Below are 15247 nucleotides of genomic sequence, written 5' to 3'. Positions count from 1 at the left end.
TCTGCATTATATTTTTCTCTGTGGTAAGTTCTATCATGAAAAATGGGTATATTAAATCATTTGCACTATAAGAAAAGTTTCAAATGAGACTTTATAAGATGCACAATTTTACTTCAACTGTTTAGTGAAAACCAGCATATTTGTCTCACAAATGCATGATTCAGTAGTTAAGGAACTGTGATATTTCTATAGATAACCGGTAGAGTTTTAAAATAACAACATTATGAATTAGAAAAGGTCAGCAGCAGCTTGTAGAAGTGGAGCTGTATTCACATTTTGTTCTTAAAGGAAAAGTAGTTTTAAATCTGCACTTACAATCTCCTTTCTTGCATGCCAAAAGCCCATAGCTTTCTAGCTGTGACTATGTGTTAAAGAAGAGGGAGGCGAGGATTAAAAAAGTATTAATTTCCTTCTTGGAAAGACGATGTTAGTTGGCATGTCTTGGGTAATACTTGTTGCTCCAACCTGAGTAATTGAAGTTGTTTGTTTATAATTTGGTGACTGCCTTTGAGGTGGAAATTTCAGTTTTCATGACTTTCACTGGAAGAAGAAAAGAAAATTTAGGTTCCAGCTTCAGTTTTTGAGCTTCTGTCTTCTTCCTTTTAAGTGTGCAGACCACTTTCTTTACACTGAGAGTTCTGTATGTTCCTCTGAAAAACTGAACTGTATTTATTCTGTCTCAGAAGCCCTCCTGTATGATGCCTTTTGGTAGTCAGTAGACAGCATTCATATTCATAAGTGTCACGTCTTTCTGTAAATGAATGGAATAGTAATTTTTCGGTTGCAATGTGTTTAGCTCTGGATTAACAGTATTGGATCCTACTTCTCCCTCCTTCTTAGTTCTTTGCTTAATCAATTCTCATGAAATGATATGATGAGTTAACACTTTCAGGATGGCGGAGCTTGAAAATGGTCACATGAATAAATGGTCATACTACTAAAATGTAAAATACAGAAAACATCACACAGATATGAACCTCATTTATTATTTCTTGTCTCTTTGAGTTTACTCTAAGGTTTTGGGAGGATTTTGCCACGTTAAACTTGAATGCTAGTATGATTTCTCTCCTATACTAGGAACTAGCAAATATAGCAGTTTTAATTTGATTTTGCTGGAATAATTGAATGACATTTGTTTTCTACAGCAGAAGATTTCAGCTCAGAAGAATCACTGAGTCTGTAATAAGATGCAGTTCAGCAAAAAAGCCTAAGTGTTCTTAGTACATTGTCTTAGGAGAAGTTGAAGTATGCGTCAAACTCTGTTTCTGTTACGATAATGGCATCATACTGCAGCCATGAGGGAATGACTAAACACATTCCCCCAGAGGCAGCGCAGTGTTTCTTTTATGGGTTTGATAAGGCCACAAGCCTTAGATTTGGTCTTATCTTGTCTTTTTTATCTGGATGTAGGTGATAGACTGATTATTTTTGAATGAAGTGGCAACACATCACTTTGGGTACAGTAAAAGTCTTTCCTCACTGGTGGTGTTAATAGCACATCCAGACTTAACATCACTAAGACAGCATTGTACGTCTCTTGTTTAAATGTAATTGTCTTCCTTCATAGCTCTTAAGGATTTGCTGAGGGGATGAAGGTCGGAACTGCAATTGATGGCTACATTTTGATGTACCTCGATTAGGTACTAAACTTGAAGTCAGCTGAAGAAAGTCAGTCATGCTTATTAATCCTCGGGAAGTTTGGAAAAAAACAGACTTATGTCATAAAGACCTGCACAGGAAATAAAAATTATTCATAAAAACAATTTTTTTCTGTATGTTTTCCAGAGGGAATATTACTTGTAGGACGACAGCATTGGCCCTTTGATTGTCACTGCCTATCCTCCTTAGTTTGTCAACCCTGTAAGATTTTATTCCTTTGTCAGAATTCAAATTTGTCAGCAGTCTGAGACGATGCTAAATTCCTGTAAATCTTGTCAAGGTATTTGAGAGGACAGAAAGGCATCCTGCTAGAGTCTGGAGTCTGCAATTTGAACTCAGCCTTGCTAGGCATAAAGTTTCCTGTAGGGCTTCACTGGGAGGTAGAAAATGTTAAGAAAATGGTGTTTATGTACACATGTTTGTGTACATAGAAAGTGACATCTGTCTATGAATACATTGACACCTATCTGGACACAGAAAATTGATTTGTATAAAATGACTGCAGGGGATGTTCTGTTCTCTGAAGAGATGACATGGAGGCAGGTCTTTCTTCTTAAGAACTGTCTGGCAACTGGGATGCCTTTGTGCTTCATGCAAGATGTGAATAAAATAGTGTTGTTTTCGGCCTTGTATTGGTGCAATGTTCTTTGTCATGGTTGCTGTCTGAAGAGGGAAGATTATTTTTTGCTAGCCTGTCAGTTGTTGTGTCAGGGATATTAAATTGGAAGAGAACCCACAATTTATTATGCATTCTTGAGGTTTAGAAATCATTACTTTAGGGAGAGGAAGGAGCCAAAATTTTTCTTTGCCTCCTCCCATTTTTTTTAACTAGAGGTACTTGTAAGAATATATAAAGTAACTTTGCTTGTGCTCAGAGTAGGAAATTCCAGTTTTGCAAACTAATTCATCAAGATTTTAGTGATTTTAATATTAGATATTTCTAGACTCCTGTTATCTTTGCTTGGACAACATACAGGTTATTTTGAACGTACCAGAAACAAGCTGTCAGCAGCAAGAAGCTATTGGTAAAAGCTATTTAAAGTATGGAGCATAGGGTCTGTTGGACAAGCTTCTCTTTGCAATAACTGTGACTTATTGCCATGTAGACACTGTCTGTGATGACTTGTCACATAGAAATTTGAGTTTTATATCTGACTGAGAGATAGCATGTAAATCTACTTCAGGCTGACAGCAAATTAATCGGAAAATTGTAATTGGTCATTTAAGCCTTCTATAAATCATTCTTCGGAAAAAAGAATTCACTGGAGGCCTGTGTGTATAAAGTAATTGGGTTTCTTCTCATCATACTCTCAAGAGTAGTTTGTGTAATGTGAGAATATAGCTATTTGAGACTTCCTTAAAGAGCTCAGCTGCTGGAAGATGTCTTCTACTGATTGGAATAATAATCATAATGATTATAATAATAATATCTATTAAAAAGGAAACTGTAATGTTATGTTTCTGGTATACTTATAATTCTTTATGCCATATCTGGTCCAGATTTCCTTAGATTTTTGAAGATGTTCCTGGACCTAATAATTCATATTCTCTACCTCCAAAACTGAATGTTAAGTTTATGATGAGAATTGTTATGCTTTAATGGTTTGTTTGAAGTTTTGTAACAACCATAGTGATGCTTGACTTCAGTGTACAGGAGATAAATGCATGAAGGAGGGATCCTCTTAGTAATTAATAAATCCTGAGCACTCACATTGTGTCTGTATTGATTCTCCGGTTTGTGTAATGTAAAATATAGTGGGGTTTTTTTTAAACAAAAAACCCAAGTTTGGTATTTATAACAGAAAACAAACACGTAACTTATGTCGCTTTTACCAGAAGTATATTTTTTTTAATAATTAGAATAATTATTCTTTGATGCATTAATTTTGACTACGTTATGCCAATATCTCTGTTTGTAATGTATGGTAGGACCTGATTTTGATGCTTCACTTACTTAAAATTCATATGGCATTTGCAGCTTTCTTTTTTGATTTTATTAAGGCAGAAGTTTTTAATATTATTTGTTGTGTTCAGTGGTAAGTGAATTACAGCTCAGGTTGGAAGAGAAGACATTTTCTTCTGTTACTCTGATTGGTGTCTTACAATATTACATTACTGATTTGATTTTACAAGAAAAATATTTATTTTCTGGAAATCAATACAGATGATATTCTAGTGGCTTTGTTTAGCATCTGTTACTGCATAGTCTCCTTGTTTGGTTAATGCATCAAACACTTTGCCTGGAAGTCAAGGTAAAGCTGTGCTGCAGTTTAATTACATATTATCTGTTGCTGAATTGCACTGATAAGTGCTTAATTACGTATGTATAGGGTGCTTCAAGCTAGTGTCTAATAAAATACAGTTACACTGAAAACATTTCATTTGCTAACTGTCAAGGCTAGATGGGTCAGTAGTCAAAGCTTTATTTCCACTCTCATTATCTTGCAGTTCTGCTACAACTGGCAAGTGATGCTTTACCAAATGACATGGCCTTGTCTCTTGCCTATCTCCTTGCACTGCCACAGGTTTGTTGATACTGATTTTGTTTGTATGTTTTTGCCAGGAAAGACTATTCATAATATTTAAAAATTCTGTTAAAAAAAGTAATTTCTTAAGATTTTAAAATCATTTAGTTCATTTAAATAAATTTCAGTGCATTAACCCAATCTATAAAAATCTGTAACTGAAGAAATGCCATTGGACTGCCTTCTAGGCGTGACAGTAGCTAAAAAACAGATTTTCTTACTGAAAGTAGTACATAGATGACCTGACTGACAGTTGTAATGTAGCTCAGATATATGGATAATGGCTTTAGTATAGAAGCAGCAAAACTGTAGTTGAAAATAATTTTGGTTAGGTGTTTGTGCAAGAGGAGGGACAACATCATAATACAGAATTATATTTGTATGTGGGATGAGGTTACTGATTTACTTCTCTGCCAGAAAAACATAGTCAGAGCTATTTCTAAATCACAGCAAGAAGCTTTTTAGAAAGTTTATGCGCTTACTGTTGTATGCTTGCTAATTCTTTCATCTAAATTAATGCTCTCTTTCTCCTAGGTAGTAGATGCCAACAAATGCTTTGAAAAGCAATTACATTCTGCGTTATCTCTCCAGCTGGCAAGTTATTACTATAGCCTGCAGATCTATGCTCGTTTGGCACCATGTTTCAAGGACAAATGCCACCCTCTCTACAGGGTTAGTACTTTTTCTTTTTAAAACTGTATCATTTAATGTGCAGCATTAAAGCTACTCTAAAATGCCAGTACATGGGTTAAGCCTGTTAAGGTGCTGATCTGACTTATAAGCATAATTATTATTCTACAGTGCTGTAAACAGACAAGTACTCCACAATTTGTGGAATAGTTTTTGAAGCACCATGTCAAGTGTCATTTATAGGTAATAGCACAGTCACTTGTCAAAATAGCTTATAAACACTGAGCAATAATGAGCATAGCCTATGCTGTTGTCTTGAAGTACTGATTCAGTAGAATACTTCCTAGGAAGAGTCAAATGTCCCATTTCAACACAAACAGTGCCATTCAAAAAATGTCCATGGTCTTCCCTGAGTGTATTGGTTTGTATTTCAGTTTACATGTGGCATTTTGGAAATTCATCCTCATTCATTGATGAATGTCTTTATATCCTTTAACGAGTGTCTTTTTGAAATGACTCAGCTTTGCTTATTTGTCACCTGTGATAAAAACAGTTACATGGTAAATGCCAAACCAAATTAAAGAGGTCACATGCATAAGTTTAGGAAGGCACTAATTATATTCACACAGAGATACCTGAGTAAAAACTTCCTTGCCACTCTGAGAGCCTCTCGACTATTTAGTTTTCAGTCTAGCTCTGGATTTCAGCTAAAAGAACACTTCTGGTCACAAGTTTACAAAAAAGAGACCACTAATAACCACAATAGCATGAGAAGAGAATTTTCTGATGTTCAGAAGGACTCCTGATTTACAGAGGAGAGCCCAGTTTTGCAATTAGGCAGCCTTTCATGTTCCTGCTGAGATTTGCATTCTGTTATCTTCTATTTAGAAACTAAAGGAAAACAGCCCATGACCACAATTTGTGTGACTTGTAAAACGCTGATTGTGAGGAATTCCTTATATTTGTTAGGTAGCTTTCTCTGAGCCTAGGTCTAACTGTAGCAACACACCTTTCATGAAAAAAATACTACTTTAAATGATCTTTTTATAGAAAGAACTCTGAAGCCTTTTGAAGGAATAAGTAATTGGAATGAGGACAGAGATCTTAAAGAGTACACTATTTCTACTCCAATTGTCATTTAATAAGCAAAGCCTTATTAATTCCACCAGGTAGTACTGATACCATCTTTGTCTGGATATTTTGTTCCATCTTGGTAAAATATTGTGTGTGACTGTGGTAAGCAATGAATTCTAAGTTGTTTGTTAAAAGGAATATGTGCTGTGTTTCAGTACTACTCTTAAACAGCTTTTGAAAACAACTGTATGAGAAGATCCTGAGTGAAAAGGACAAAGAGAAAAAGAAAGAAAGAAAAACAAAAAGTCCTGAATGCCCAGTAAGAAAACAGGAGAATACATTCACTGTTACTAATTCCAAGGGTATCCAGTGAGGGAATATCACTGAAGCAGAAAAGGAGAAATAGAAACAGATGCTTTTGAGCAAAAGAAGTATACTTTTTTTTTTTTTTAATAGCTGTGATGTGAAATACTGACAGCTAATATCTGCATATCAAAGGAGAGTTGTAGCTCTCATTAACTTTTTTTGATACTGTTGATGTGCGAAAGGAAATCCTGATAAATTCTATTTCTGATGAAGTTATTACTTTGCTGTAAGCAGAAACAAAAGGATTTGGTTATAAAGTACTGCTTTAATTTTGTACCCTAGACAGTTCAGAATTTTAGTTGTTATGGTAATGTTTTATTTTCATTAAAGCATCTAAGCTATATTAGTTTCTTATTCTGAGGAAGACATTAAAGGAACTCTACAACCAAATGAAGCTACAGATTAAGAACTGTAAGCGTAACACCAGACAGAAGAAGAGAAATGGATTGGCTGTGGAAAGCATTGGTGTGAGGAAACTGGTTACCTTTTGAGAAGCTGTATTTAATGTTGATTTAGGTCTATCCTGGGCCTGGCAGGGATGGGGTTAACTTTCTTCATAGTAGCCTCTATGGTCTCTGCATTGGGTTTGTGGCTAGAAGTGTTGATCACACACCAGTGTTTTGGCTGCTAATGAAACTTGCTTGCACAACTTCAAGGCTATCTTCCCACTCTGATTCAGTGCTCACTAATTTCTTGTCTTGATGAATGAGAAGAAAAGCATACAGCTGAGCAAGAAATTTGCTGATAATTTTTGCTCTTAACAGCTTATCTCCTCACTTGTCCTATCCTGGTGGTCTGATAAGTGACTAGAATAAATGTATGTGGGAGATTGTTTACTCTGGAAAGGAATGAACAAGTTCAATTACCCTAAGGTTAATTATTATGTTATGTTCCTGTCCTCCTGTGAATAATGTAATGCTGAGGTGTTTCTGTGGTTTTGGAGAGTATTTTACTGACCTTAGCTGGGGAGCAAGTTTGTTTGGGTTTTCTCTTTTTTTTGGAGCATCAAGTAACAGTTCTAACATATACTGCTAAATTGCAGAGGGACATGGGAAATCTACCAGTCCTAGCAGATGAGGAAAGTAATTCTTAGAAGAAAATTCTTAGATTTTCAGTTTGTTCCCTTACCAGTTAATTGAATTCAATAAAATTAGTTTAATTCTTGTTCTTTTGTGCACAGCAACTGTCAATATGTTGAAATAGTAGCCACAGAGTTTCTCTTTAGTGGTGCTTTTGATGCAACTTAGTGTTGGTGGAGAAAGCTGGGAGTTCAGTTCCACAGAGTTAAATAGCCTGATAAAACTGCCTTTTGAGTCATTATGTGAAAGGGTGCACGTGTGCTCTATGCACTTAACCCACTGCACTTGTCCGTTGCTTGCTGCGTAGGGAAGCCTCTATCAATTTCTCTGTATAAGGCAGATTAAAGTCTGCTTTCACCTCACATAAATTCACTGTCTTCAAAGTCGTGTTTTTTCTCAGATTTTGTTATTGTTTCTGTCTCTGTTTGTACAACTATTGTGTATTTTAGTTCCTGTGCTGTTTCTCCTTATTCCTGTCATTGCTAGGCATTGTCATTGTTTCTGTCTATTCTTGTATTTTTCACAGGACCCTGCTTAGGGGCTCTGTGAAATGACATGTCATGTCGTAATGAAGTTTGTAAGCTTTTAAGTGTGTTAAGTGTATGAAGGCTGTATAAAGGAAGAGGGAAGGAGGAAGATCATACAGACTACCAGATGTATTACCCATGTTATATGAGCTCTAGTGTTTTTAACTTTATTATGTAGCAGAGCAGTGGAGCTAGAAGCCTATACATGAGGTAATCTCTTATTAGAAAACAAATGCTCATGAAATGTTTGCATGTTGGTTTCTTTAATAATAATATCCTATCACATTCTGAAATTATGAACTTCACTCACTAGAAAGAATATAGAAGTTTCTCATCTCCAATTGATTTAACTGGACTCTATTAACCCTGACATGCAAAGCTGACAAACTGTCATACTCATTTAATTCTCTTGATGTTCAACTTTCTGTCCATGAGCTTGATGGCTAGCACTAGGTCTGTTGTAGATGGTAAAATGATCGTTCTCTTTCCTGTTGGATTATGATGCACTTAAAATGTTATTTTTTTTACTCTTATTACCATTTCAGTTCGTGATTCAAGCTCTTGTCTCCTCTTTGACTTCTCTTTGGTTAGTGATGCTGAAAACTAGCAAATTTTCTTTGACAGTGTAATTTCTCCCCTTAGCTTCACTCTTTGAAATGTCAGTTGCATGTTCTACATCAAATTCAAATTTCTTTGCTGGTTTTAGATTGCTCCACTTTTTTTTTTCTTTCTTTTTTTTTTTTTCATTGCTGCTGTTTACACCTAGCACTTCTTATCTTATATACCAAGCTGCTTGCTTCTACCTGTTCAGATACTATTAATGAGTAATACTTGGAGGGCATGGGAAGTATCTGTCTCATTTGGCATATGCTTCTGTTTATAAAGCCAGTGTATATCTGATAGTTCCAAAAGCAAATTTGTAAGAGGTGAGAGTGTAACTCCTTGAATCTAGCTGCACTATTCTCTCTCTGTCTGCACTGTTAATGAGAGATTAGCTGGCAGATAAGAACTGTTCTTGGGAAAAGTTTTCTTTGTACTTTTCTTTTTTTTATTTTTAAATATTCAAGTAGGCTAAACACTTTACATCATCAGAAAACTTAAGTATTTATTGCTCATTGAGGATCAAGAGAGGTTGTTGAGCAGGTCAAGGGAGGTTCTCCTCCCTCTCTACTGTGTCCTGGTAATACTGTGTCTGGAGAACTGTGGCCTCCCTAGCTCAATAGAGACAGGGAACTTCTGGAGAGAGTTCAGCGGAGGGCTACAAAAATGACTGGGAGACTGGAACATCTCGCCTACAAGGACAGGTTGTGAGACCGGGGGCTGTTTAGCCTACTGAAGACAGAGGAGGGTCCTTATCAACACTTAAATAGCTAAAGGGCATGTGTCAAGAAGTTAGGGCTAGTCTTTTATCTGTAGTGCCCAGTGGCAGGACAGGTTTTTTTATATTTGTTGATACACGTTACTCTGCCATTTAAAATAATTTCACATTTGTGTTCCTTGAGAACTGAGGGATGAATGCCATCTTGTCATGGTGGTGTGCAATGATGTAACTTACCTAATTGGCCTGACACTCCCCAGATGTTTTCTTCTAATGCATCAAGCTCTTCTGAGCTCTCACCTATACATCTTCAGCAGTGAGGTCTGATAAAAAAATCTCATTGGTTTCCACTAAACCATGATGGCCCCTTTCACACTTTTTCACCAGGTGAACCTACAACTTCTCTAGGTGCTTTCCTGATTTTGAAGATGTTATTATCAGCCTTTTTCATAAGACACTTCTCAGTTACTTTTTAAAAATTCCTTGTTTGACCTATCACATTTTGTGAGTTTTCTACATTGGTATACTTTACTCCTCAGTAATGTCTCAATAAATAAAACCACATTTAAAACAACGAATTAATATCTAAACTACCAAAAATTGAGAGCTCACTAAAGACTACTGTGTCTGAAGGCTTCGAAGCTCAAATAAACTCTCCTGAACTAACAGGGTAGACATTTTTGAACGCTGTCCAGTATGATCTTTGAGATTAGTAATTACTGTCATCAAAGTCAGACTGTGACACCTATATTCCTTTGATTGAGGTACATTTGATATAGAAAAGCCAGTGTATTGTACGTCCTTGTATTTCTTTAAGCACAGAGCAGTGCAAAGCATTACCACCTTCACTTGGTGCTGAATAATGTTTAGGTGACTCAGCAAAAAGCTAATATTAAGTAGTTACTTGGAGATTGTTTCTGCCTTACACTTTATTTCTTCAAGATACATTTTTCTGAAGAAAAACATATTGTTAGAAAGTTGCTTATTTTTATTGCTGAAGGGCTACATAAGCTATTCTGTTAAATCCTACTTCTGAAAGCAGAGCAAGTGTTGTTCTTAAGCCAGCCATTGAGAAATAACTCTTTTAGAAATCAGGATCTTCAAACCAGCCTTTCATTTTAGCAGAGGCTTGAGATATATCTTGTCTGTGTCACTCCAGAGACATATTTGTGGCTTTTCATGCAAAGGAGGTAATTGGGGTAAGTACTAATGCTTTCTTCTCTCTCAAGGGTTTGTTCCCCTCTGGGTAACAGCGTTAAAGTGACCAACAGCTTTTAAAAGCATTCTTGCCCTGGTCATTTGTCCTTATCTTCTCTTTCCTCTTTCTTTTTCTCTGCTTCTGTAACTATTTTGTCTAGTCAGTGAGTGTGATGAATTTTTCAAGTAGCCTGATTAAAGTTTTCTGTTCAACTTAGAACACAAAATATGTTAGCAAAATTTACTCATGTGGGCTGGCAGTGTAGGTAACTGTTCCAACATTGCTGAATTCCCATCAAATGAGAGAACTGGCTTCTCCTCTTCAGTTTCTAGTTGTTTCGCTGTTTGATGGTAGGATTTTTTTTGGTTTGAGTTTTATGGTAGGATTTTTTTTTGCCTTGGAGAGCTGAGGATAAATGCTAGATTTGCCTTAAAAATTTAGCCTAAGAAGCTATTCATGAAAATATACATCACAATAAGAGAATATGGTCAATGAAATGTTCATGCTTTTAATCAGAAGTGCTAGTGATAATATTGGATGCCTTGGATGTTTGCCTTCCGTCATTTTAATAATTGTCTGGAAGAAGAAATAATGTGTGTTGTAACTAATAAAATGTTCAGTTTTCAGACTTTAAATTAGTACGATATAAAAATATTTGCAAGCATCAAGTCAAGTAACTGTACAAATTAAAAAGATGCACTATTGTACTTAAACTGTATCATATTGTAATGAAGTTTTACAGTAGGAATGTATGATTGTCCCAAAGTCTGTATATGACTACAGCTGCTGCCATATAGATCAAGATTAAAGATACATTCTAAAAGAATATGCAGTAACGTAATTTGTTCAAGAAGAAAACACAATGATTTTTTTAAAGAGAAAAGGGAGATAGACAGAAAGTTAGGATAATTACCTAAATTGTGACGTTATTTACTAAGAATATTGCTGATTGCAAATGGGAAATTAATTTTGCAGCTGAAACCAGGACGGTGATGTATCTTGTAGCTTATAAAAAGTATTCTATTAGGTGTTGTTACATGTTGACTTGATGTGGTTTCACTGATGGGTGATGGGATTTGCTGCTTCCTATACCTGTTTAAAAAATGTTTGTGAAAGCTGATCTTGAACAAATTAATGTTGTCGCCTGACAAGATGTGTAGCTGCAACAGTGAGAAGACAATGTAAGTTGAGGTATGCTTGCACTTGAGTGTGTGTGTGGTTCTGGTTTTCCATCTCAGCCATACACTTCATCTTTTGCTTTGGGCAGATCAGAGGTGAGACAACTGTAGGCCACCCCAAATTCACATGTTGATGTGTCTTAAGTTAACATACCCTCAACTTACAGTGTGACAACAGACTTGGTTGAGGAGAAGTGTCATGGATTTAATTTACGAAAGTGTCATATAGAGAGATGGATTTTACTCCTTGAGTGAACAGACAGGTTCAAGATTTTACTTCTTGAGTGAACTACATCTTTCCTATAAATCTTTTTTTTTTTTTACTTCAGTATGTGAGGAAAAATGTTGCCTACACATGCTGCTGCTGCACTGCAGTTACAGCTTTTGATCATTACCAAAAAATTACAGTCAAAAGGTGATGGAAATGTTTTGCAACTTGAATCCCAAAAGGTCCACATCAACTATGTATTCAGGGTAATTATGAGTATATTTTTAATCAGTGTTCCTAGTAATTTTTGAATTACAGTATGAAGATCATTTACATTAAAAACAAAACCAAAAGAATGGTATTTGGTTTTGGAACTATTGGAAAGATCCTTGGTCTTAAAAGAAGCAGACAAGCTAAATAGCCTCACAGTGTTCTACTGTTATCTCTGTGACGTGTTTACGGTAGGGCTTTTTATTATTTATCTGTCTTAACATAGCTGTAAAATTGTTGCTACTTCCTGAGCAGGAGAGAAACAAGAGGAAAAACTGACTTAGATGTACCTTTTTCCTTCTTTTTTTATTTTTTTGTTTTTTTCCTGACTGATATGTATGGCTGAATTAACTCTTCTATAGATATTTGCAAAAAAACCCCAAAAAACAAGAAATACCAACTTGCCAGGGAGAAATATCAAGTAGGAAAATACCAAGTTATGAAAAAAAAAATCAGGGATCTATGTGAAGCAATTCAAACATCAACATTTCCTACCTCTTTTTAAAATCAGTGTTACTTTTATAATACCACAGTGACATACAGATTATGAAGGGCTTCACAAGTGTGACTCTCAGATGGTTAAAGAGAAATACTGCTTTAAAATATCTAGTCAGATGGACCCTGATACCCAGCTGAGGCTACTGGTAATGGCTGATGTTTCAAAATTGACAGTAGCTTATCCTAAACTACGTTGAGTAAATCACATCTAATAGTGTGAAATTAAATTAACTTCATGCTGAGCTGATGGATGCTTTTTTCTTTTATCTCTCTCTTTTTTTTTTTTTTCCCTCTTAATTCCCAGGCCAAGCCCATGTCAGGTTGTTTCACTATTGCCAAGACAACACTTTTACATCATAAAACATAGTGCTAGTCCAATAGATTAATAAAATGCATTGATGGGTAGTTAATGAAGGATTTCTCTTGGTATTGCAAAGGAGGCTCACAAGAGTGTAATGTAATACATTGGGATCAGCTCTTCTGCTTTCTCTGGAAATTGTCCCTATGTGTGCTGCTGTTTTCATATGTAAGATTAGGGCTCCCAGGATGATTAATGAACTGGAGCATCTCCCTTAAAAGGAAAGACTGCAAGACCTAGGGCTGTTTAGCGTGGAAAAGAGAAGACTGAGAGAGGGATCTTATGGATGCTTAAAACTACATAATGGGCAGATGTTGGAGGATGGGACCTGTCTTTTTACTGTAATGCCCAGTGACAGGACAAGGGGTAATGGGCACAAGCTGGAACACAGGGAATTCCACTTGGACATTAGGAAAAAGATCTTTCCTGTAAGAGTTAGAGCGCCTTGGTGCAGACTGCCCAGGGAGGGTGTGGAGTCTCTTCTCTGGAGGTTTTCAAACCTGCCAGGATGTGTTCCTGTTGACCTGATTGACCTGAACCTGCTTTAGCAGGAGATTGGACTGGATGATCTCTAGAGATCCCTTCCAACCCCCACCATTCTGTGATTCTGTGAAAGTATGCTTCCTGAATAGTCAGGGAGGGGAAACTGTTAAAACTGCTGTCTGAATGTACAGGGGGAGATTTATGTGGCAAAGCAGGGAGTTGGACACCTTGGCACTTTTTCTGAAATCTGGAAGACTCTGAAAAGGAAACAGAGGTAATAGTGTAGTGCTAATTTGAGGTTTTGGGTGTTTTTTTTTTTTTGACAGCATTATAAAGAGAACTATCTTTGTAGATATTTGACAAAAGTATTAGCAGAAAAATGAGTAAGCTGATTACATAGCCTTAAGGTGTTCTTTTGAAGCATAAACAGGGAACATAGAGAATTGCACACAGATTAATTTTAGGGTAACGTAACAAATGGGGAATAAAGTTTGACACTAGTGATAGATGACAACTTGATCAGCATATTATGATTGGAAGTAAAGTTGCAGACTGTGTTTGTTTTTTTAAAAAACAACTTCATATTTAAAGATGATGATTACCCAATGTATTCAAGATAACAGTGGACCAAAAATAAAATTAAAAAAAAAAATCTACCTCTCATAGTATTTAGGTATGATTTTAAGCTATTGCTCTAAATACTCAAGTTTAGTTCTGCCTCACAGGAAAAAATTACGTGCTATTCAAGAAACTTACTAAAAATGTTATCTTTTCGTTTTCAGAAGCCATTTCTCAAGGAAGAGTTCTGGCATTTTTGGTTGAAAATACTTTCAACGTTGTCTTTGTGTACTTTATGAACAATCTGATGGACTGTATGCACTGGAAGAAGAATGTTGATATTTGATTCCACTCCTCTTAATTAGGAAACATAGTTAAAAAAGCAAATTTAGCTTCACAGGTTGTCAGAGGGACTTACCTTTCTCAGTGATGCAGAGGATTTAGGCAATTATGTTAAACAAGTTTCTTAATCTTGCTTTGACTTTCATTGTCTGCATACACTGATTTCTTGTGTATCACCTACACTGAGATACCAGAGTACATAATAAGCAGTGGATTGATTTCCAGCTGATATAATTGTATTGTAGAGGCACTGCTCTGCTTGCCTATCTCTTTTCTGAGGTTTTATTATTCTGTTACCAGTCTTCTAAGCAACCTTGAAAGAACTACTTATGTTATTTATAAAATCAATGAGTTTGCAATGTTTAGAGAGCTTCAGAAAAATATCATGCAGAGAGGAAAAAGGATGCCCTGTAGTATTTAATATAACTTGGTGAGCAGCCAAGACTTAGAAATAAAAATCAGTTTAGAATGACCAGCGAGTCATACAAAAATTCAAGCATTCCTCGAGGTTCAAACATTTGGTGTATGTTTTACCTTGCTGTACAATCTAGTTAACATTCATAATTTTAGCTTCTAATTTAGCAGAATTATTCTGTAATAAAAGCTATATTTCTCCAGTACACTCCACATTTTTAATATCACAGCATTTAAATTGACTATTTCTTCTACAAAGTATTTCAGCTACAATTGACATCCCCAGGTATTTTTTGGTGGCTCTTTTTGCAACACTCTTTCCTTGGTGGATGCTACACAGAAGTCACAATACTTTCTTATAGCATTATGCTGCTAGTGGCCTCATTTTTTCATTGAAGAGAGAGTTCAAGTTGTTGAGTGGACTGAGTGAATACCTGTCTCACACAGCCGTGTTCAAGTGGAGATGCCTGGACATAGCAATTGTCTAGACCTTGAGATGACTGGGAACTCTCTACAGTACCTGCATTTCTTTTTTATTCCTAACACAGAGAAGATATTTGTT

General features: G+C 35.9%; 1 protein-coding gene across 3 annotated transcripts in view; it reads left to right on the top strand.

The window, feature by feature from the left end:
- NBAS (NBAS subunit of NRZ tethering complex) overlaps positions 1-15247 on the top strand; it is a 163294-nt gene that overhangs the window by 83161 nt on the left and 64886 nt on the right. For all 3 annotated transcript variants that reach the window (XM_061989926.1, XM_061989927.1, XM_061989925.1), the window contains 2 exons: positions 4108-4184; positions 4719-4856. In XM_061989926.1, the coding sequence (XP_061845910.1) occupies positions 4108-4184; positions 4719-4856 (215 nt within the window). The remainder of the gene's footprint in view (positions 1-4107; positions 4185-4718; positions 4857-15247) is intronic.

This window comes from Colius striatus, chromosome 2, assembly GCF_028858725.1.
Source record: "Colius striatus isolate bColStr4 chromosome 2, bColStr4.1.hap1, whole genome shotgun sequence".
Classification (NCBI taxonomy): Eukaryota; Metazoa; Chordata; class Aves; order Coliiformes; family Coliidae; genus Colius; species Colius striatus.
The sequence above is the reverse complement of the archived record's forward strand: the minus strand, read 5'-3'. Positions and strand labels throughout refer to the sequence as shown.